The sequence below is a fragment of the Danio rerio genome, chromosome 23 (genome assembly GCF_052040795.2).
Source record: "Danio rerio strain M-AB ecotype USA chromosome 23, GRCz13ab, whole genome shotgun sequence".
Classification (NCBI taxonomy): Eukaryota; Metazoa; Chordata; class Actinopteri; order Cypriniformes; family Danionidae; genus Danio; species Danio rerio.
The window spans coordinates 16,689,175-16,714,653 of record NC_141043.1 but is presented as its reverse complement, the minus strand read 5'-3'; the positions used below and the strand labels follow the sequence as shown (position 1 = coordinate 16,714,653).

The 25,479-nt window shown below is 34.3% G+C and overlaps 1 protein-coding gene across 2 annotated transcripts in view; it reads left to right on the top strand.

Moving 5' to 3' along the window:
* The window catches only part of phf20b (PHD finger protein 20, b), a 44,027-nt gene extending 20,039 nt beyond the window's left edge, over nucleotides 1-23,988 (top strand). The window contains exons 11-19 of one of the 2 annotated variants that reach the window (XM_087305582.1): nucleotides 2,070-2,240; nucleotides 2,354-2,452; nucleotides 6,608-6,739; nucleotides 9,970-10,148; nucleotides 13,131-13,230; nucleotides 15,384-15,579; nucleotides 17,417-17,819; nucleotides 19,286-19,505; nucleotides 22,396-23,988. In XM_087305582.1, coding sequence (XP_087161708.1) covers nucleotides 2,070-2,240; nucleotides 2,354-2,452; nucleotides 6,608-6,739; nucleotides 9,970-10,148; nucleotides 13,131-13,230; nucleotides 15,384-15,579; nucleotides 17,417-17,819; nucleotides 19,286-19,505; nucleotides 22,396-22,541 — 1,646 coding nt within the window. In that variant the 3' untranslated portion in view covers nucleotides 22,542-23,988. The remainder of the gene's footprint in view (nucleotides 1-2,069; nucleotides 2,241-2,353; nucleotides 2,453-6,607; nucleotides 6,740-9,969; nucleotides 10,149-13,130; nucleotides 13,231-15,383; nucleotides 15,580-17,416; nucleotides 17,820-19,285; nucleotides 19,506-22,395) is intronic. The other variant, NM_001004114.1, reaches the window with a different exon arrangement.
* The last annotated feature ends 1,491 nt before the right edge of the window (nucleotides 23,989-25,479 follow it).

The following is a 25,479-nucleotide window of genomic DNA, read 5'->3' as shown; positions in this document are numbered from 1 at the left end:
CCGCATTGCAGTTGGTGGGGTTATAAAGGTGTCACAATGCTCTTATGTTCAACAACAATGGCATCAACAATTTTATCTTTGCTTTATTGCATTCATCTATGCTTGCAGTTTGCTTATCATGTTATACATCCCTCCCATACAATACGATTTTGGCTGCTTGTTAGTTCGTACATCCCAATATTGTGCATGCCTACACCAAAAAAAAAAATAAAATAAAATAATATATATATATATATATATATATATATATATATATATATATATATATATATATATATATATATATATATATATATATATATATATTTAGATAAGCTTAATTAAATAAGTATTTTCCAACAACTGGTATGGGTGCACCATCAGGAATCTTCTGAAGTGGGACAAATCCTCTGATTACAAAAAGTACAGAGGTGGCATAGCGAAGCAGCAGGAGCATTGTAGACACACTTAAGCTAACGTGATCATCAAACATTTAACAGCTAGGAGTGTCACCTTATGCTCAATTTCGATTATCGAATCAAAAAATAGAATCGTCGATGCTGCCACGCCCCCATGTCACATCAGCTGGGCTTGCCAAGCGGGAAAAAAACAGGCTTGTTAAACTGCAGAAGCAGGAGACCCGTCGACAGAACTTAAACCCTCTCCTCTTTCAATGAAGTCGCCGGTGTGTAAGCATTTTGGATTTCCAGTGAGTTATGTTGACAACGTTCGTGTTGTCGACAAAAAAACCCACAGTTTTACAAGTTCTGCTATGTACGCATTACATACGGTTCGTCCGATAGACAACACCGGCATCGCGATCCTCCGCCCGCCCCCGTTGCAAATCCGCTCGCGAAAAGTACACACTCAGGCCCTGTTTACACTGTCTTTGTTTTTAAATGGCATTTTAGAACGACAACGATTTGACATCCACAGTGGCGTGTGGCATTTCTGAGCAGCCCTCCTTCCTCTCTGCCTCTGAAAAGGCACATGACGTGACCACACAGACACAGCCATGCGCTCCAGACAGCAGGTCCAGGCAGTCAGAGGACTGCTTCAATCTTTCAATCACTTGTACTTAGTCATTTTAGCGCACACCTCAGATACTGTTGGCTGGTTCCTGTTGGTTGTGCCTCTTTTTTACCGACGCCATTATAACGACACAGATCACTGCCTATTCACGAGTCCCGCAGAAAAAGTAATTGACAGGTGGTAATTATGTGTGTAACTTACCTTTATTCATTTACTGTATGATTTGTTTATGGGTAAAACAAAGACGATGCAGGTCAGGTAGTTTAAACGGTAGGCTACAAATATTTAATTGGTCATTAATTAATTAATTATTCATAATCAAAAATCGAATCGAATCGTGCCTTCAGAATCGAAAATGTAATCGAATCGAGAATTTGGAGGATCGTGACACCCTTATTAACAGCACATGATTCAATTTTTAACCCCACAAAGAAGTGCTTTAATGTTAAACAGAAGAAACTCATAAAAAGTTTTAAACAAATTAAGAGCAAATAAATGACAGAATTTTAGTTTTTGGATGAACTATTGCTTCTCCATGTTGATCATCTACATAGATAGATTACAGTTGAAGTCAGAGTTAAAAGCCCTCGTTTCTAAACACAAGTTTCAAAAGCTAATTTCTAATAACTGATTTCTTTTAACTTTGCCATGATAGCAGTACATAATATTTTACCAGATTTTACTATTATTCAGCATAAAGTACAATTTAAAGGCTTAACTAGGAAATTGGGGTAATTAGGCAAGACATTGTAATGATAATTTGTTTTGTACACAATTGAAAAAAATATTGCTTAAGGGTGCTAATAATGTTGGGCTTAAATCGTTTATTTAAATATTAAAAACTGATTTTATTTTAGCCAAAATAAATCAAATAAGACTTTATCTAGAAGAAAAAAATATCTGAAGTACTGTGAAAAATTCCTTTCACTCTAAAACATAATTTGGGAAATATTTTAAGAAAATCTGACTTCAACTGTACATATTTTTAAATTACACATTGAAGAAATTTTAAAAACAAAACAAAACCTAACAGATGCCCTATAAATCTCCTTTCACAGATACTCCATCTCCTCTGAGTGACAGTAAGTCGGGTCACTCTCTGTCGCCCCCTGCTGTGGGTATCAAGCACCGGCAGCGCTCGGCCACACTGGGAGCCGAGAGGAGCAAAGAGAACCAGGTCTTCAACCGCTCGCTGCATGACGACAGAGACTGGGTTGCCAAGGAAACAGGTATGGGAGTGCATCGTGATCATCGCACCCATTTCAGTGCACATGCTCCTGCTGATTTGTCCATATATATCAGGACACACAGTAATAAGAGATTTGACTTTTCTCATCTACAGCGCTGAAGGAACGCGAGAGGCTGAGAGAGAAACGGCAGAGGGAGTTCTTCCGCATCAAGCTGAAGAAAAAGAAGAAGAAGAAAAGGAAGTCGAAGTCAGGTGAGATGCTATTTAAGTGCGCTGAGGTCTCTGTGTGTCTTTTGCTCTTTGCTGTCTCTTCCGCTTGTCTGCTATTGCTACAGGTTTTCTCTAAAGTGGTGCTGACAATAAAATAAGTATGCAAAATTAACACAGGATTACGTAAGAGCAACAGAATGTGATGTTGGATTATAGGGGTTTGGCTTGGAATAAATAAATGATCAATACTAAGTTTTGCATTAAAACTGAGAACATTTAAATGTGAATTTGCAGGACTTTATTTACTTTTTATTTTAAGATATAAACCATTTCAATGTGGTCATGTAATTGGCCCATGAACATTACCTGCTTATTAAACTATTTCATAACTGTAACAAGTGGCACTTCAATCATAACTTATTGTTAAAACAGCTGTCATAACAGTATTTATTAATATGTGGCTCTTTCTGGATTCTCGAAAGCTATGGAAATTAAAAATGTAAAACAGGAAATACGTTGGGACTAGGGATGCTCATTTCGGTTAATTTCGCTAACCGACAACCGCTGCTCATCAATCGGTTATTAACGGTTAACTGGTCAGATTACTATTAATTTTATATTAAACAAATTGATGTGTCTATTTTGTGTCCGACACATTAAATATTGCATTTTAAAATACTGATTTATTTTTATATGCTAGCATATTAATAATAGAACAATACAACAGAGCATCTTCACGCACCTGCAGTGTTTAGCACGGAAGAACAGAATAAACTAAATAAAATGAATAAAATAAATAGGACTGCCCTAAATTATTTTCACTTAAATAATTAATTTATATTACAAAACGAAAAAACTGACTGATTCTTTTTAATAACCGGCATAGGCTGTTTTTTTTCCATGTTTTTTGCAGACTTCCTCAAATTGCTCGCTCTACGGAAAATATGCCTTTATTTAATGCCCCGATGTTAATATTATAAATCACAAAACCTTTTTACATTTTTAATAGAAATCATTATTTTAAAGATTATGTCTTGCTATAATATGGTTTCCTCTCTCTCCCTCGCGGCTCAAGTGCGTGCGCTGCGTGATAAAAATACAACAACAACAACGCGCGCATATGTTGACTTTTTGTAAACAGTTTTGTTGTTTAAATATGATATTGCATTAATCTGCATACATGCTTTATAAGCTGTAAAATAAAAGTTAAAGACTTTGTTGCGTTTATGACTGCTCTGGTTTGGCATCAACACGTCTGTTAAACGGCAATATTCTTCTTCCATTTTGCTTCTTTGGCAAATGAGTCTGTAGGCACGGGTTATACGTTGTCGTCCCGCAAGTTAAATATGTCTTGCAGTTGAACAAGGGGCCGAAACAAGGCACATCTCACTGCCTTTATGTTGACGAGGAAAAAAGAAGAGAAGAAGCGCGGCCGGTCCTCTTATGAAACAACTGAATCAGCTGGGTATCGATTGTATCGATTCCTGTAGTAAAGCAAAACGGCTATAAACTCCAGCAGGATAGAGTGATTATATGCAGAGCCTTATACCTTTATCTATAAATAAAGTATAACTATAGAAACTGTGTTCATCTTAACTGAAAGCTTCGTCGAGTTTGCTGGTCTCACGCATCACGCACCTGTCAGTCAGTCAGTCAGCACGTAACGCCAAACGGTTAAACAGATAGCGCACAGCACTATACGTTTACAGAAAAGTTTGCGCTGTTATGATTCCCTTACCTTTTAATACGTTTTGGTGCGATTATAATCCGCTATTAAAAACAACAACAATAACTGAATGTTTTGAATGGGTAATGTAGCCGTGGAGGGATGCATTTTGGTCCCCACCATGGAAGAATGAATGTAGCGGAAACCATGCTCTTTAAAAGTTCTCTGTAGTTGTCTTGACAACCCAAACTGCTATTCTGGGATGAGCCGCGTGCAAAAAATGCCCTTCTTAACGCAAAGGTGCATTCAATCGGCCCTTAAGCAGCCAAACTAAAAATATATAAAATAATATTTTTAATCGTTTAACTGATAGCATTAATCGGTTACAAACGCACCCTTTCGGTTAACGGTTAATCGATTATTTTGAGCATCCCTAGTTGGGACCATTGCTTCTGTTTACACCCCTTAAAATTGTCTATAGGTTAGTCAAAATGACACATTCCATTAAGGTGTCTGCAGTAAATAAATTTACAGGTGTTTTTTTTTTTTTTTTTTTGTAGAGATATAGTAAATACTAGTAAAGTGTCTGATTTTAAGTAAGTTTTGTTAAAAATGTCAAAGTATGTGGTGAAAAAATATATAAATATATATATATATATATATATATATATATATATTTTTTTTTTAATAATGAAAGTGAGGCTGTGGTGGGAAGAAACCCAGAAGTAGAGAACCAGCACTGTAAATATTGCAACATCATGTCATGGACTGCATCCGAAACAGCATACTTCCATACTATAATGTACGCTAAAATCAGTATGCAAGCCGGGTAGTATGCCTGAATTATTAGAATTTGAAAATAAGTATGCGAGAAGTACCCGGATGACTTACTACTTCCGGCCAAATTCTGAACAAAACTCCAGTCGTTGCCGTGATTTCAAAGTGCAGATATGGTGTAAACATCACTTTAATATTATTAAGTTGCTTAATTTAATCAATTAAAAACATATTAGGCATCAAACTAAATCACAATCTCTTTATGAGTAATACGCTTAAGTTTCCTCCTAGGCTTCTGTTCATGGCACCAGGTAAACACAGTGGGGACGCTTCCCTGTTTCAGCTCATGTAACCTGATAAGCGATAATACAGTGCAATCCTGTGTAAAATGTTTGGATCACACCCTCGTGTGCTGTTGTCATGATACTAGAATTGCAGTACCAATCGGCACTGTTGTTTTAAAAACGTCCATTTACTGCTAACATTTAAGCGCTGCTTAGCAAGTTTTGCCATAGTGTATCGGCAAACACAGATACAGCCACGAATATCAGTCGATTCATCAGCGGATTGTTTGTTTGCACTCGGCAAACATCGTTAAGTTTGGTGAACTGATGAACTTCACGTCAATCACAATCATTTCTTTTGTGCGCTGGTGAATACTATAGCAAAACAGCAGTGTTTAGGAACACACTCAAATGTTAACGGGAAATTAACATTTAAAAAAAAAATTCAGTACTGATTAGTGGCAATTTAGTATCGTGACGAGTCTAATATAGTGAAAGAATCAGTTCATTAATTCGAGTTTGATAAATGGCATGTAAAATGTGTGATTGGGAAAGAAAGAGTTCGCTAACTACTGCCATTTTCCTCAACTTGACTGAAAATGAGGTCTGATATCCCTTTTTATTTTCTCTATCCATTTAGAACTGACATTTGGGTCATTTGAAAAGCAGTGAAGTAATACATTTGTGTTACTTTCTTTTCGCTGGTGATATATACAGCCAGGTACACAATACGTCCTCATGGATGCTGTTGCTGTGACACCAGGCAATATTTCCAGGTTTCTTCCCACCGCAGCCTTACTTTCGCTTTTAGAATGGTGGCCACGTTTCATTTTATAATTCATTCAGTAAAACGAATTTCTGAATGCACATACTAATACAGATTTATACATGTTTTTAAAGCTAAAACTTGATTAGTCATTTATTTCAATAAATAAAATGTTGGTTAATTAAAATCGTGTATTTAATCATCTAAATTGCATATTTGAAAATGGTTTCTAATGCTTTTTTTTTGGGTTCATTTATTAGTCAAGTCAATCAAAATACAAGTAATTTGACACTTGGTTATCATTTATAAAAGTATTATGACACATTTTGATGGGGCAGCAACAAATCTACTCAATTTTAATAGCCATCCTCTTCCCACATGCCACTCATGAATGATCTTTTAAATAAAATAAACCCTCAGCTCAGACAATATTTGCTCAGTTCAATGCTTGCTTAAACGTTAAACACAAAAGTTCCTAGTTTTTTGAAGCATTGTTGGAATTAAAGTACAGTTTGTCTCTGTGTCATTGCTCCTAAGATAATAATAGACTGTAAAAGTGCAGAGCCACCCACTAAAGCAGCGTTTATGCTGCCAGTCGCTCTGGACAGTGAATCAGATCTGCAGCTTCCTCCTCCTCGTTGGTGAGGAACAGCTCGCTCTGTGTTTATAACCCTGTGTGGCGTCTGCTCTTCCTCCTCTGACAGACTCTCACAGCACTGAGGAGAGCATTGGCCCAAAGCCTCTCCCCTGCAATCTGAATTCGGCCCACAAATTGCCCCTCTCCCTCACACACCGATCCTACACAGGACACGGCCCCGAAAAGATGCTCAGCCAGGGTGGGTATTCCTGAACACAGCTCCTCCAGCTCACTGTTGCCTGCTTTGTGTTCTTCTTCTTCTGCCTCGTTGTCTTTCATTGTCTCGACTAGTTGAATGTGTCTTTTTTTCTTTCAGGGTGGGTTCCTTTAAAAAATAAAATAAATAAATTTTGGTTCAGTTTAAATTTCATGATGATTTACTCACCTCCTTGTTATCCATTATGTTAATTTCTTTCTTTCTTTAGTTATATATTAAAGATTTTCTCCATATAATCAACTTTTCATAAACGCTTAATGGCTTGAACTTCAAAACTACAGATTCTAAGGCTCTAAATAATCCCAGACGGGAAATAAAGGCGCAACAATCAGTACATCAGGCATGAAAAAAAATGTATATGCTAAATGCCCAATTAGTCAGTAGGTTGAGTCATTTGTATCTATTAAAGAACGATTCACTGCCAACATGTAACCACCACCAAAACATGTTAAAATGTGACATTTTATAGACTAATAGACTTGATTTGGTAGCTCTAGGACTAGGTTTTATATTAGGAGCACTTTGATGGATAATTATTTAGTTCTTTATCATGTCTCCAACTGAAAAGTCATTTAAAGTCCACATGAAGTTGATGTTTGTAGCAATATGTTTGTCTTTGCATTTAAAGGTATCAATCATAGACTGTAAAAGACACGGACATAGCATTCAAGATGTTACCCATAGGTGTCTAAAGAGCGCAAATAAAGCTGCAAGGCTATTTATGAAATCAGGCATAACACTGTATGACAAAGTTTCAGTTGACTGCCACCTAAATGGTTTGTGAGCACAATAAAGTGCACACAGCATGCCAAATCATTGATAATTGTAGGAAATAATTCCAAAAGGCAATTGACTGTGTAAAGCCGCATAAAACAAAACATAAATGCAATGTATATGCTGAATTCAGTGGCTAATCAGCCGGAATCAGCTGAGGTGATGTGATGCCAAGTGGCTACGCTCTTAATTATGTAGACTTCATATAACTTAATCAAAACGAAACAGATGACTTATAAAAATTATGAAGGGTAATATTAGCTAAATACACTAAAATTGTTCTTTGTACCAGGCTGTGAACACCCTTTTTTCTGCTGTAAAGTTGGCCAGTGGACAGTGGAATTTGGACAGTGGCCTCAATAGAAATCTGCTCTTTTATAGAGCCAGGACTAGCGGAATTTTAATAAATTGCAGTTTTAGTTACTTCTGTATTTGCTACACAAGGGAGAGCAGGAGGTTGCCGCTTGGTATAAACATTCAAATCCTGCAGTTTGATTCTTCCGCATAAATGATTTTTTTTTGTCACCTCATACTTCAGTTTTTTATCAAATCCTCTCTAGTATCTGACATGTCCTGCCCCCTTCTAGGCACTTATTATTAATGCGCTTGAGCTGTGATAAAAATTAAATCCTATTGGCTGTTTTTTTAAGGGGAGGAGTTGTGCTGTCCCACCTTGTCCTAATGTTTCTGGTGAAATTGTCACACATTAATCAGAAAAACATTTCAAAGCAGTTCAAGGCACCTTTAAGATTTTATTGTAAAATAAATGTGTTTTAAAAAAAGAAGTAAAAGACAAAGAAAAAAAATGAACATCTTGAATGAAAAGGGGGTGAGTAAATTATCCAAAGATGCTTGTCCTGGAAGTAAAATAATTACTATAAAGTCTTAAACTTACTTAAGTATTCTGTTTTATGTCCTAAATAGTTCTTATATCCATGTAACTTTACCTTTAAAACTCATTGAAATGCCATCACTGTTTTTTTTATTTATTATTATTATTATTATTATTATTATTTAGGTTATAGGTTCATATTAAGTTTTGTAGTTTTTTTTTTTACTATTATAATTTACTGTTTTCTGAATCAACAATGTCTAAACAAGGTCTAAAATTACGCTCATGTTGATCCTAGTCTTAAATTTGGTTAATCCTGTAGAAACTCTGTTCTAGATGTTTAGTCATTACTGCTGTGTAGATCATTCTCTCTAGTGTTAAATTAGCCTGTTTTGTGCATGTTTGTTTAGTGTAGATGATTGTTTGACTACCTGCTTGTTAAGTATGATGTCACTCATGACAGTTTCTGTGTTCAAACACTCGGTCAAAAGCCAAAAGTGAGCAACAAACGGTAGTAAATATAAGCTCAGTGTGATATAATACTATTAAAATATGATCAATGTTTTTGCATTATTCTAGCATTTATGAATGGTTAATGTGTTGCCTGGTATGCAGCAAGTCCAGAGACTGTTGTGAACATGAACACCATGATTTTGTTGAAGATTTGCCTTAAAATCCATGTAAAATCAAAAGGTACTTTGTTTATTTACACTTAAGTATTCGTAAGGTGAGTAATTGAGGTCTTTGCACACTGCATTCTGAAAGTTTATATAAATTTAATTACGTTTGCGTTTTATTAAATTTTTTTTGTATTGAAATCCGAAAAATTAGTCACAGACAAAACCTTGGACACTGAGTCTGATGCGTGTTAATGTTAACATCTGTAATGTTGTTTTGTAACCTTTCCCAAAACATTTATTTTGAAGTCCAAATGTCTTAATTTTGCATACTTTGCTTACCATGAAGACCTTTGTGTTGCAAGTGAAGTGAATTAGTTTCTCTGACGTCTTTTTTGATTTTGCCTTTCACTTGTTAGATGGTTCTGAGTTGTCAAAAAACCTCTCAAAACGCCTTTTCGGGTGTAAAAAATAAAATAAAAATCAAACCCGATTAGAATTTTTGTTATGATGGACAAAAGTTGTGGAAACAGTGTGCAATAAACTTTAACTGAAAAAATAGTTTGTTTTTGTAAACTTCTATTAGACGATTTGCTTCAACATTTGGAGTAGCTTTCCTTTTGTTGACGTCAACAGCTGATCTTCTGATGCTAACCTAAGGGTTTCCATAGCAACTGCATATTAATCCCCTTTCTTACCATTACCGTTGCTATGAGGGAATGATACGCCAAAAAAGCCTCTTCATTTCAGTAGGAAGTACATCAACATGCTGAAATAAAAGTCTCAGCAACTTCCAGGTCATGCTGACTTTATTGTATGATACGACTAAAAAGTGGTCAAAACTATTGAGATAAAAATGTTCTCAATTGATAAGAGTAGATGCTTGAACCTGGAAACCGTATCTTGTACGGCTCAACTTAGGAAGCAGGATATAAAAAAAGAGCTGAAATCTTCTGCTGAGAGTGATGTGTTGTTGTTGTGTCCTCCAGGTGAAGACAGCAGCAGTGATTTGTCCTCGGACAGTCCAGTATGGAGTGAGGACGAGTCTGACACTGAGCTGGATCTGAACGTCCCCCTCTCGGAGCAGGGGGTGGAAACAGTCACTCACAGCTCTGAGATCGTACGCTGTATTTGTGAAGTGCAGGAGGAGAACGACTTCATGATACAGGTCAACTACCACCCTCTGAATCTGCTTTTGACTTTCTTTTTTCGTTCGTTATGCTTTTAATATCATTTTGAAGAGTGTTTGTTTTTTTCTGTGAATTTCTTTTTCTAGTTTTTACATTTATTATGGCAACTGTTATGTTGAACATTAAACATACAGTACTATGAAACAATATTTTGAACTTTCACACATTTTAACATATCGCAATGAAATTTTTTGAAATGTATTCATAATATTGTTTCATAATACTGTTTAAAGACAAATCTGAGTTTGCTTTGCCTAAATAAATGTATCAACTGTGCACTATATTAATATAAGCTACATTAGTAATAGTTGTAATAATAACAAACAACTCTCCAGTTTTGGTGTCTGTATCAAATTCACACAAATATTTTGAATGCATAGAAAGTGTATTGAATATGCTATTTTATTGCTTCAAAAATGTTTTAATGTATTAGGGTTTGCAGAAAGTGCTTAAAGGGCTTGAATTTAGCTTCAAGAAATTCAAGTCTTGGAATACCTGGAAAATTGGCTTGTTTTGTTGAAAAGTGCTTAAAATTAGCGATAATTTGTTTGCAGTTTTTACGCTGGTAAAATTAAAATGTTTGTGAACTTTTTGTGACAATTTAATGCAAAAACACCTGCACAAACTACCGGGATTCCGAAGCCATGATTTGACTGAAATGAAAAGTGGCCAATCACAGTCGACCTCATCTAGTTTTATGTGTCATAAGGGCAGGACAAAGGCCTTTCTGTGTTGCAGTGACAGAAAGAAATAACAACTTAAACACAAATGTTTTATTAGAGTAATGTTTTTCGGATGTTTATGTTATTAGCAAGAGTAATTAAACCGCAGCCCTACTTCCTGCCTTTTTGACAATCTACACACACATTTCGCTCTTTTTCTCTCCAACAGTGAGTTTACTCGGCACAGGAATGCAGGTATTGCACAATTACTCAATATCCAGCTGCAGACCCACACAAGTTTCAGTCACACACAATCTAGCACACTTTATTTGAACATGAGAGTGCAGTCATGTACGTTAACCGCAAAAACTGCATATGCGTGCTCTTAAATAGGCTTTTTCAAATTAACTGCAAGTCCTCTCATCATCGTGTGTGTGTGTGCTTAGACTGTATACAATCGCAATCTCTTTGCTATTAAAGTAGAAATTATTTATCTTTGATCCTTGACTAAATTTAGACTATCTAGTATTTAGAATTAGAACGATGCACAACCGATGACAATGCAAACAGATGTCTTAAACTTACTTTGAGCCAAGGTGGAACTTTTTTTCTTTTTTTTTTTACGACAAAAGAAATATGCTGGAAATGTTTCTGTTTGAGGTATTTGTGTGATCTATACATAATAGCTGTATTCTGATCTGTCTTAAAACATCACTAAATTGTGCAACCATTACATGTCAAAGCAATCTGTTACATTTATCAAAATAAACAATAACGCTCTTAAAACACTGCTTTGAGAAATGTAGTGTTGTTATATCTCAAATACCTGAAGTGAAGTCATTTGTTTTATTATTGTATTACTGACAGTGTACTTGTCTTTTAGTAAAATTATTTTAGTGTAAGATCAAGTGTAAAATAAAATTTCTATGTGATGTAAATAAGAAAAATAGTTTACACTATGTAAATAAAAGGCTAAATTATTATTTTTTTTCATCATATACTTTAATTAAACCTTTCAAGGCTTGACAATATTGTTTTAAAATGGACAAAAGTGTCTCTATGGCCCTATAGAGTATGTGGTAGTTTTGCCAGTGCTATTGAAAAAGTTTAATTGTCATAAGAAGGGAAAATCGACCATAGTTCGTTTGTTAGTACAAATTCCTATACATGTAGCTTTGTGATTTAAGCAATTAAACTATTCAAATAAGTTTACACTTAAAAAATGGCCATAATAAAAGTAAAATTTTCTTTTCTAAAGTAACTAACTAGTACTCAGAGTAGTTTTTTTAAAGAGTCATTTGCACTTGTACCTAATATTAGTATTTATTACTAAATTTTGTATTATTTTGCAGTGTAATAGTGTTTTTACCTGAGTACAAAAAACATTTCACAAGCACATTTAATGCAGGTTTATTATAATATTAATTATTAATACGATTTATTAATTATTATATTTTTATTTTTTTAAATTGCTAATTTTTTTTTATTCCTATGTAATGTTTTTATGGGTTGCTGAGAATACATTTTAGGTGTTCAATATGTTGCGTGTCAGACTCGGGTGCTTGGAAAAAGTGCTTAAAAGTCTTTTTTCTTTTCATTAGGCTGTATCTTCTAATAACTGATTTATTTTATCTTTGTCATGATGACAGTAAATAATATTTGACTAGATATTTTTCAGGACACTTCTATACAGCTTAAAAGGACATTTAAAGGCTTAACTAGGTTAATTAGGTGGTAACACCTTACAATAAGGTTCATTAGTTAATGCATTTACTAACATGAACTAATCATGAACAACACATGTACAGCATTTATTAATTAATATGTATATATATATATTATTATTTTTTTTTATTTATCTCTGTAAAAGCTAAATACAAACAAAAAGTGAACATTGAACAAAAAGTGAACATTTAATTGTTCTATACATTTTTATTTAAAAAAAAGTAATAAGAGCCTGGAGGTATTATAGACTTTGCTAATTCAGTTTGCAGACATTTGTAGGTACAGACATCTATTGTGTGCATTCTTGGCAGTTTTTCCTGTCTTTTTAATATTGTCCATATCAATATCGGAATTATATCATATTGACCGAAATAAAGAAATATATTGTAATATAATTTTTTGCCATATCGTCCAGCCCTAATCTCATGATTATTATTATTATTATTTTAAGTGTTCCAGGAAAGATTTGTTTAGTATATAAACTATTGTTTAATGTAAAGTATATAAACTCCATTTCATTTAGTGATGATTAGTGATGGTCTTGGAGATTAAAAGATGTTTTGCTCTCTGCAGTGTGACGAGTGTCTGTGCTGGCAGCATGGGACATGTATGGGTCTCTATGAGGACAGTGTGCCAGACAGTTACAGCTGCTATATCTGCAGAGACCCACCAGGTGAGAGACTTGATCTATCTCACTTTAGCATATATGATCTTTTTCCACCTTTTTCTGTATTAAACAGCTGCATTTTAAAATATTGAGTTGAAATTTTGGTTTAAGGAACTCCCATTCAAAACAACTGAAATCACTTCATATAATCCATATACAGTGGGGACTGTGCTTTATTTTTATTTGTCACGAAAATAAGGTTACACTTCGTATTTTAATGTGACATTAATATCACAAGTATATCTGTGGCCAAAGTCCTGTCAAGTTCACTGTGTTTTGTTCCTCCAGATTGTAGGGATAGTATACAGTTCAACCCAAAGAATGACCAGTCTGGTAGATGAAGAAGAGCCGGAGTCAGAGATTTAAATAAATAAATCAAGTTTACTGAAGATCGTTTGCAGTTTCATCCGCAGAAGCCAGCTTCAACATTCGCAATGAGTTCCTAGGCCACTCTGCTTACAATCATCAATCAATAACAATTATAACGTCATTAACTGCGTCATACATATAGGTGTTCTAACCTGATTGGTTAAAACACAGATAGACTTGGAAAATTTCGACGTGGGGTTTGTGCATATATTCTGAACAATATCTTAAGCATAAACGTCAGACATCCCTTAGACTGATTAGAGCTGACTCCAGACCTGTGAAACGGATCAACAATCAAATGGAACACACACACTTAAAGTATAATCTGTTTCTTATCCAAGGCTGAGTGTACTCTCAGCCGTCTTTATCAAAACTGGTTAAAAACCGATATAATCTACATTCAGGCAGTTATATTCTTACTACACAAAGTCTATCTTGAATAAAAGTAGAATCACTTTAAAAGATTTAACCGTAAAAATAGCAAAATCACTTTAGACATTTTAGATAGTAATAACTACTAGAAATAACAATAGAAATAGTTGATTCCAGTCCTCAGCCCTCAGTTCCACTCAAGGTCTCCGTGACCTCTGACCTAGTTTTGTGGCTTCTAAAAATAGTTATAAAGAGATAGGCAAATGCACTGAACATTCTTATATTAAGCAATGTGTTAACTTATTCATTAATTAAAATCAATTCACAGTTAAATACTCATTCAAATGATCAAATAATTATATTTAATAAAAAAATATGAGAAACAAGATGATGAGAAAAGGATAAACGTTGGTCCATGATGAGATGGATTGGAAAGCAGAAATCCAAATCTTTCAAGATAATATTTAACACATCCATGATTTTGCTGTAGAAAATTCGGCTGGACAAAATATATCATTTCAGCATTGATATCACAATATGCATTTGTAGTCACATCACTTGAGTCACAGTTGAAAACATAATTTGAGGAGTCATTGCAAAGTTAAACCATCTATTTACCGAAAAATGATAATTTATTGATTGAATCAAATCATTTGCATGTGTTGCCTGTGACAGTGTAAGCATTTTAAGGTACAAGGTATAATGTGTGTAACTTTTTAAGAAAGATTAATTGTATTTATTCATGTTTGATTATTTGACTTTTGTAGCTGAATACTGCTAGACTCCCAGAAAACACTTTTTTTTTTATTTTTTTTTTATCTTTGCTCTACAGTTTTTTCAATGCTTGTGATTTGGTGTATTATATTTTATGCATAAACACTTCTCTACAAAATCATCCTAATCAAATACCAAAATTATGATTTTGTTTTGAACTTATCTGGTGAAATTATACTTGATTTTGAAATATTTATCGCAGGACAATCAAATATAGCAATGAGTTTTTTTGTTGTTGTTTTTTTCCCAATATCCTGCGATGAAAAGACTCATCTTGAGTTTTGAGTTTTTGGGTTTATTAAGGGTCAACTGAAAGTTGTTTCTAGAGGTTATATATATATATATATATATATATATATATATATATATATATATATATATATATATATATATATATATATATATATATATATATATATTGAATGGATGAACTATGAGGCAAATAATGCCATTGTAGCCAGTTCTATAAAAAAAATTCACAGGTTTTTAACAGTTTAATAAAAGTTACTCTCATAATTCAAGCAAAACATCATGAATCATAGGATAAGGGTGGATATTAGTTTGTCTGGATTGTGTATATTACCCTTTCTGTGGATCTTTTATTCAGTTTTGTGATGTAGAAGTGTGTGTGTCTGTATGTGCAGCTCAGAGGCAGAGTCAGAGGTACTGGTACGATAAAGACTGGCTGAGCAGTGGACACATGTACGGCTTGTCTTTTCTGGAAGAGAACTACTCTCACCAGAACAGTAAGAAGGTGACGGCAGCACATCAGCTTCTAGGAGACGTCCACCGAGTGTTTGAGGTCCTCAACGGCCTTCAGCTCAAGATGAGCATCCTACAGTGAGTTTTTCCACACAATTTCATTCTGGGCTTTTAGCATATTGGGTTATCATTTTTTCATGTTTCACACCACTCTTATTTAGCCTGTGGTTGTGTGGTAGCCAGTGTTGATGTTTTGGAATGCTAGGAATACTTTTGCTTTAATTAACTTTTGACTCCAAATGAATGAAATGGAGAGAGCAGTACTAAAAAATGACAAAAACCACAAATGCAAAAAGTTGCAAATTATTTGCATGAAAGGGAATAATATAAATAATACATTGAAATAAGTTGAAAGACATTTTTATTTGTCATTATGTTTGCAAAAAACTACAGTCACTACAAGTTATTGTATGGTGCAATGTCAGGTTTTTAATGATTGTGAAAAAAAAACAAAGTATTTAAATAATTTTAAACACTGTTTACTACAGATTAGAACATATTTTGCTGAGAGAAGTTACATTTGGTCATATTCCTACAAAAGAATTGCTGAAATCTGAAGCTGGTTTATAACGTACCAAGTATATTGACTGCTGTTCTGTTGTTTGTACTGTAACTGTAATTTTTATTTTATACTTTAAACTGTTTATATAAAGCATCAGTTCAGGCATATACAAGCATTAATTTGCGACTAATATTGACTACTAAAGGATTCCCTTTCTACTAAAGGAATCTTCCAGGGCGTCTTTATTTTCTAAAGTTCTCATATAGGCTTTGAGAATGGTGTGGCACAAAGGGTTGCGTATTTATGCCACCAAGCTTGCCTCACAACAGGTTTTTGCTGCTAACGCTGCTTTTAAATCAATAAATGTTCCTGTAGTAAGGTACCTGTGGTTAAATGCAGTGTAATAAAAACAAATACCTTAATGTAACCTATTGTTTACTCTTGTGTGCTATTGGGGAGGTTTTCAGGTCATTTTGAGTCTTCATTTGGCCACAACGTTCTTTTTTCAGCAAATAGATTGATTTTTTTGGTGACATCTTATTTTGATAGGGTTCGGGTAAGGTGTTTAAAGTGCTTAAATTTGGCTCTTACAAATTCAAGTGCTGGAAAACCTGGTAAATTGGCTTGTTTTGTTGAAAAATGCTTAAGATTAACAAGAAGAATTTGTATACTTTTGTCATGCCGGAAAAATTACAATTTTACACTTAAAAAACGGTTGTAATGAAAATCTGATTTACTTGTTTTTAAATGTAACTAATTAGTACTCAGAGTAGTTTTTTAAAAGAATACTATGTACTTTTACTCAATATTAGTATTACTCACAATTCTTTTATTATTTTAGCAATGTAATAGTATTTTTACTTGAGTACTCATTTTCAGTTCTCTTTCCATCTGTGAGAACATTAAAAATGTAATAATTTTATATTATTAATTAAGTATTATTTTATATTTTATATTATTTTTTATTTGTATAAACCAATAGATAGTTCATATGGAGTGTGTTTGTGGATTGCTGAGAATACATTTCAGGAGGTCAATACGTGTCAGTCTTGAAAATAAAAATAGGTGCTGGAAAATGTGCTGGAAAATTAAGTTCTTCATTTTCATTAAATTGTGTCTGTATGAACCTTGTTTTGGGAAAATACTTTGAAGATTTATAAAAGTTAATTCTAAACTATACACTTTGGGCAAAATTTCTATCCTTTTATAAAATTTACAAAATTTTCCAGGAAAACCAGCAACAATCAAGAATGCATGATTATATGGTGTCATGGCTTTGCAATCAAAAAATGTCATTATAATGGAAATCAATCAGGCAAAAACAGCCACCAACATAACAAAAAGGTCGTAAATTTAAACAATGCACAAGCGTTTAGTTATTCAGTTATGAATCAAAGCTGCACCCTGTTTCAGGACACAAGCCCATCCGGACCTGAAGCTCTGGCGGCAGCCCTGGAAACATGCAGACGGCCTGCGGAGGAGGATGGCAGGTGACTCTGGCATTGCTACTCCATTGCCGCCCTCGCCTCCTGAAATGGGAGAGAATGAGTTTGAGACACTAAAGAGCGAAGCCCCGTCGCCTATGGAGACGCATTGCTCTTTTCAGGACTCGTACATTAGCAGTGAGCACTGCTATCAGAAACCCCGTACCTACTACCCAGCAGTGGAGAGAAGACTAGTGGTGGAGACGCGGGGCGGCTCTGAGCTGGAGGACAGTCTCAGGAGCACAGAGGACCTGCTGGAGATGGCGGAGCAGAGGTACGGCACGCAGCTGGACCACGACCAGCACAAGCTGGCTGATCGCTCCTTTAGTAAGGTAAGCCACAGGCAGTTTCGTATATATTTGTTCAAGTGCACAGTACAGACAGAAGCTTCTTGGCCAGTGCATGCTCGCAATTTTTTGTTTGTTAGTTTGTTTGTTTGTTAGCAGACAACTAATCAGCTTAGGACTATCAAATGTTACATCATTATCAAATCCACAGATCAAATCACTACATTTTATGTAGCTTTCACCAGTTTGAAGACTATTTTCAATTATTTATTTAATAGTCTATTTGTAAACAAATTTAGTATCTATGCTGCACGTATTAGATGGTTTGCTGAAGATGCAGCTGATGTGCAGCAATGGGTTTGTATCTTTAATAAACAATGACAGTTCGCATTTATTGAAAAGTAAGAATGATTAATAAATACATATGAAACAGCCCCTAAATGCTCAAACCCAACCTCGCTACAGACCACTTCTTTCAACCTCTGTTGTCAATTGGGCTGTTTCTCAATATGCGTTCTTCAGCATTCTTGCATCCTTGTGTTCTCGTGTAACGTCATCATCAACTGCCAAAGTTCAGTTCCAATACTCAAGACCACAAGAACAAAGGACGCATGAAACTTCCCGGATATGTTCTTGATATCGAGGACGCACTGATGCAGACTTGACCACCGAACTTTCTCCAAAAGTCATTGCGACTGGAGGTGGAAAGCGCAACATTTTAAAAAGGTTTATTATTAAAGTTCAGAGATGGAAATAATTTATCTCAGGAGTTTCCCTAAATGAAACTGTGAAAGTAAACATGACCATGGAAATCTTAATAAAGGCACAAACATATTAAGGGTGTATATTTGCTGAAATTCGTATTAAAATCTGTTTTATTTATATAGTGTAACATATTTTTGTAAAGTCTTAATGCATAGTCTATATTTTGAAAGGAAGGAAAACAATAAATTGTTGTATGGATGCAGTAATGTTTAAATAATTTTCTATTAAAAACACCTGAAGGAGACCAGTCAGGAAGAATGCAGCATCTCATTTCTCACTGGACGCAATTTCTATTCTCATGGTCTCTCGAGTTAAGTCTTCTGAGGTGACCTGGCAAGACCGGTTTCCACAAGAACTCAAGTCCATTCTGTGCCTTCTTGCAATTGAGAAACAGCCTTGTCCTTTTTTATTTCCGCTTCTCTGTGGGACTCGAGACAGGTGATGCACACAGGTGACGCTCAGTGATCGTATCACCTGCCTCACACTGTTCCAACAACTCTTAGCCACATGCCCCTTGCGACAACTACATTATAAAAGTGTGTATTTGACGTGTAAAGTAAAATGCATACTTTTGATTGTATAACACAAAATATACAAGCTTTGGGACATAATACTTCTGCATTCATGGACTGTTAATTCTATTTTCCAATACTAGATAGCATGTAAATTGGGGTGCCACATTTGAGTTGCTACATCTTTCTTTGTTTGGGCATCAATAATCACATCTCATTGGTTTGTGCTGTCAGGAGCTGGAGAGCCGAATGAAACGACTGGTGTCCGCTGAGCAGGAAAAGAGTTGTGGGGTTGAAATCAAGGAAGAGGAGCCTGACCCTGTAACCCCTGACCCCAAGCCTGACCCTGACCTTGTGCTACACCAGCAGTGGCAGCTCAATCTGCTGGAGCACATTGAAGCGGTGCAGGATGAGGTCACGCACAGAATGGACCTCATCGAGCGAGAACTTGACGGTGAGACTAACACAGTTTGTTAGCAACATATTTGGTAACACTTTATAATGATGGCACACTAAGAATTGTTGAAGCATCATTAGCAAATAGTTAGTTCATCATTCGTTACACATAAATTCTGAAATAATATACATTAGACAGTTTTTGACTTTTAAGCACATATAAAATGTGCTTTATGTGGTTTGGATGTTTGTAGACTTTAAAAGGTATGGACGTAGTATCCGTGACCCATAGGTGTCTGAAGAACGGGAAAAAAGCTACAAGCCAACCGTTGCCATTTTGTTCGCACGTCATCGCACCAACCGGGGATACCAAAAAAGAGCTAAGAGGCGGAGCTATAGACGCCTGCTAGCATTTTGCTTAGACAGGGTTTTCTTTGAGAGAAGCAGTTAAAACTTCATTACATGTGATTACATGCGTTTGTGTTCTGACCACATGTGCTTGGTTGTAAAGTTTAAATAAAACAAATACATTTATAGATATGGTATATGAGTATATCATTTCACTTGAATGGTTTGCACAGCATGCCAAGAAATAATTCCAAAAGGCAACTGACTATGTTATTATGCTGTGTTATTATTTATAATAACTTAATATAAGCTAAATGGATGAGTTATAAAAAAACTTCACCCTCTCACAGTTGTTATGAGGGGTAATATTAGCTATATGAGCCAAAATCTTTCATTGTACCAAGCTGTTACCCCTTTTTTTCTGCTGTAAAGTCGGCCATTTTAACAGTGGGCTCAATAGAAATCTGCTCTATTATGAAGCCAGGATTAGCGGAATTTCGATGAATTGCAGTTGCAGTTGCTTCACAAGGGAGAGTGGGAGGTTGCCGCTTGGTTTGTCCACATAAAATACATGTGTCAGATGACACTTTCTGTAAACTCTGGCCAGGGTGAAGATTTTCCGAAACTCCTGTTACAGTGTAGTCAAATTAAATATTGCAGCTTCCGGGTCCAAGCACTATTACAAACTGTATATGGTCCATACAGCAAAAGATTTTCCTTACTAATAAGCTAAAATAAATATATTTTAAATTATTACACAACATTTACTCAGTCAAAAACATCTTAAAGAAAAGATTTGGATCAAACTTTGATACAAAATGCTTCTTTTGTTAGAATAACACTGAAACTCTTCCTCTGTCATTTTGGTCACGCAACTGTGTTCCAATTTTGACAAGATGTTCATTTATTTATCTCAAATATTATTTCACTGAATTTTTCTGTGACTCCAAGAGTAATTATTTAGTTTTTTTATTATTAATTTTTAACATCTGCTTTATAATAAACCTTCTTTTAATGCAGATTTTATATTCCTAGATGTAAATTTTCAAATTGCAAGCCAATATTTATAGCATTTATACAAAAAGTTTTAAATTATTTTATTAAGAAAGCACTCAAAACTTACCATTTGCACGACCTTTAATATATATAATCTATTAAATCTCTAAATCGCTATTATCATATTATTTTGCCCTCTTAAATCTCAGTCTTTATCTATTATATATCTATCCTCAGGTCAGATAACCTGTTGATATTTCTTAGTTTTTTGTTTGTTTTCTGTTGCTGTTTTTCTCTTGTTTTTTTCTTGTTTTTTCATTCTTTATTGACACCACTGTAAATAATATAATCATTGTTACTTTAAATGATGTGTACCAATGTATTTTTCTGTTATACAATAAATGTTAAAAAAGCGCTCCATCAAACTGTATGGAGAGCCTCAACAAATGGTAGTAATAAACATTTACAAAGCGATGTAATACTTTTAAAAATCACAATCACAATAGATAAATATATACTGTATAAACATGCCTAATATCCAATGGCCAGAAAGTGATTAAAATTTTTATAAATTGTTAAAATATTGATGTCTGTAATGCAGAAAGTCCAGAAACTGTTGTGTCCACCATGAGTTTATATAAAGTTCACTTTAATATGTGATATGACTAAAATGTGGTCATAACTGAATATTTTCTCAATTCAAATGAGTAGTGGCTTGGACCCAGAAACAGTATTGCTTACGTCACGACATAACAAGCAGATTGCATTCAAGTTAATGCAAAGATGAGGATGAAGGAGGATTACCAACCTAATCCAAGTGGATGCTGCACACTTGTGGTGGTGTGGAGAGAAGTGCTTTGGGTGTATGGTCATACACGATAAATGCGCAATATAAATACACATTATGTAACATTACAACCCTGCGGTTTAAACAACTGAGTGATTCTGAAATTTTTTTTTTTTTTAAAAATCAAGATACAATTATAAATCTGTTCAGCTGTGTCATATGAAAAATAAATCTTTGCATTTGAATCTAAAAATTTAATTACTGCACAATGTTTAACCATGACTAAACATTGAAAAGTTTTATTATATTGTAAAGTAATTATATTTGATCAAATTTTATGTTGTATTTTGACACTCCTGTCATTCAGTTATCTGTTTTGGTAACACAAACAAAACATTATGTTATGGTTTGTCACAATTCATGCTAATAACAACTTACTTATTACCTGCCTATTATAAAGATATTAACTGTTCATTAGTAGTTAGTGTAAGTATGATCTCATTCTGCATCCCTGAATCCTACCCAAAACTTCAAAGCAACTTCTACCTTACTAACTTTTAATAAACGGCTAATAGTAGATTATTAAGCCAGTAGTGTTGGTTAATAGTTTGTCAATACCATGAATTGTGACCTAAAGTGTTATCTTTCTTTTAAGAAGTAATTTCAAGTCTTATTACTGTCTATTTAGTTAATGCTTAACAACCGATGAGCTATTTGCTAATTCTTAATAAATGATTTATATTGTGCAGTTGTTGTAAAGTGTTGTAAAATATTGAAACATCTGAATTCTTTTAACACATTGTAATCCCCCGTGCAGTGCTGGAGAGTTGGCTGGACTACACAGGTGAGCTGGAGCCTCCAGATCCACTGGCTCGACTCCCTCAGCTGAAACATCGCATCCGACAACTGCTCACTGACCTGGGAACTGTCCAGCAGATCGCACTCTGCTCCTCGTCCTCTTGAGGGCGCCAGAGAACAGCTCAAACTCGATCGCCAATAGATACACGTGCCTGTTTGTTTGTTTTTTTACTTTCTCTCTCTAAAAAAATCAAGCAAGCTAATGTTTCTGGCACATGTCTGTTGGACTGATGAACATCCAAGCTAACTGATATCTGATGCAAACAACGGTTTTTATTTTATAACGCTTCATTGTAGCACTTAGCTGTCTGTCATAGACCTAGCAGGTATTTTGATATCGTTTGTTTTTTTTTGTCATTTCCTCTGTGTTCTTGACATGCTAAATAATTATTTGTGTTACTTCATATGTAATCAGTTTTTTTTGGGACATTTTCCCTCTGGGTAAAGAGCTTAAAAAAGGAACTGAAGGGTATTTTGCTGTAGTTAAAGTAAAAAAAACAAAAACAAATGTTAAATATGAGCATAACAATATACAAAAGCTATATTTTAAATCTGAAAACACTTGCATTTTACTTCTATATTTGTACTAATGGCTATGAGAGTCATGTGATCTTGTAAATAACTCAACCGATTGCTTCAATACGTGTTCTTTTTTATTTTTAAATGAAACTATTGCATTTACAGTAAAGACTTTCTGTAATCTTTGATCTGTTGTGAATACTGTAATTGTGGGCTTTCCGCCTATAACCATCCCTTTTTGTTTTATTTTGTTGACACAATTGATGTTGGTTGCATTTCAAATCTGTGGACTTTTTCCACTGGCGCATATTACATAAGCACAGAATGTTGTTCACTTGCTGACCGAGCATGTATCTCTGTATGTCTGTTTCTTTTCTTCTTCTAATTTCTGATTTTGTTTCTATTCACTTTCCTGTCGCTCTCGAGGCTACGCATTTTTGAATTAAGACATTAGATGCCTTTTAAGTTATTGTAATTGTGAATTTAAGTTATTGATTTTACTTTGGTCCATTGGTTTTCTTTTATACGGATTATTGAATGATTAGAGAGAACGAGAGAAAAGCTGGGGTCTTTTTTATTAGTGTTCTCGCCCTGTGGTGTTAGGATTTTCATTTAGATCATTACTGTTTATATAAAAAATGTGCTTAATCTTACTTCAGGCAAATTTGAGTGTCATTCACTTTTAAACACACACATACACACAAGAGACATTTGTTATAAGCCTGTGGATTGATATAATCCTGCCGATGGGTGTTTTTATTTTTATTTGATTTGTTTTTGTAAGTTTCTTTGTACAACTAATGAGTGGTTGACCAATTGACTTCCTCAGTATTGTGTATTATATTTTTTTGTCTGCCCTGTTGCTTTCCAGTAATGGAAATCTACTTATGAATCATAAGTATTGCTGACTTTTTTATGTATTTTTTTTCATTGTTGCCATCTTATGTCAGGGGTCCCTTGAAATCTACAAGTTCTGAAAAATATTGACATATAATCCAAATGCAAGGAAATAAATGCAAACATTTAAACTCAACAGTTGTTTGGTTTTATTTTGGACTGGATACTTTTTAAGTGCACTCAAAAAATAGCTGTTTTTTCAAACTAATTAATTTAAATGAGCTGAAACAACACAATTCATGATATTTTTGCCACAATTTAATTGTTTTATGCTCAATCCACTTACATTTGTAAAGACTAATAAGTTAACTTAATTCCTTCATGTTGTCCTAACACGAATTAATAGTGTGAACTCTGCATTTCTTTACAGTGTAGATGGTAGTAACATTTTTATTTATTTATTTATTTTTGCTTTGTTTTATTACAAGTTAGTAGACAATTGTAATTAGCAATTAAGACTTGTTATACAAACCATTATTATTTATATAAAGCAAAGTTTAAAATGCTTGGTGTAATAATTTTTTAGCCAATGTTAAACATGTTTACACAAATATATACTTTCAAAAAAGCACTAATACAATGGGAAAATATGAACATATACTTAATTCACCCAGTAAATCCAGAGAAGCTGGCAATTGTCAAGCGGTCACTTTAATTTTATTTACTGTTCATAGCTGCATATACCATCGATGGATGGATGGATAGATAGATAGATAGATAGATAGATAGATAGATAGATAGATAGATAGATAGATAGATAGATAGATTTTTTTGTAATTACAAGTTGCTCAATGGATAAATTACATAACTAAACCAGTAATTTAACTTGATTGTTTAAATCAAAAATATTTACCATCAATAAAACAACTTTTATTCATAAGTTTATTCCAACAAAACGATTAGGCAGACCAAAACAAGTTGTAATGACTTTTAAAGTAGGCACATTTATTGCCTATTTAATTCTTAATGCTTCATAATTCGCAACACAATTTTGATGTTAATTAGCACATTTATGTTGCAGATTTAAATATTATTGCATAATTTACAATTTACTTTTTATTTTAACCTTGATCACACCATATCCATTGCATGTTTAACTCATTTTGCATAATTTGTGATTTATTTAGTAATTTCTTCAATTCAATTGTTTTAAATTTTATTATTGGTGGCTCAGTGGTTAACACTGTCACCTCACAGCAAGAAGGTTGCTGGTTCGAGTTCTGGCTGGGCCAGTTGTCATTTTGGGTTGAGTTTGCATGTTCTCCCCGTGTTGGTGTTGGTTTCCTCTGGGTGCTCCGGTTTCCCCCACTGTCCAAAGACATGCAGTGTAAAGTATAAAGTGGATTGTATTAAGTAGATTGGCCATAGCGCATAAGTGTGTATGGGTGTTTTTTGGTACTCGGTTGCAGCTGGAAGGGCATCCGCTGCGTCAAACATATACTGGAATAGTTGGCGGTTCATTCCACAGTGGTGACCACTGACAAAAAAAGGGACTAAGCCAAAGGAAAATCAATAAATGTATATTGATTAGTAATTTGTGACTTGGCGTATTTTGTAACTTACTTAGTCATTTTTGAATGTATTTCTATGTTAATTAAACATTTATTGTACATTTAATTCTTAATGT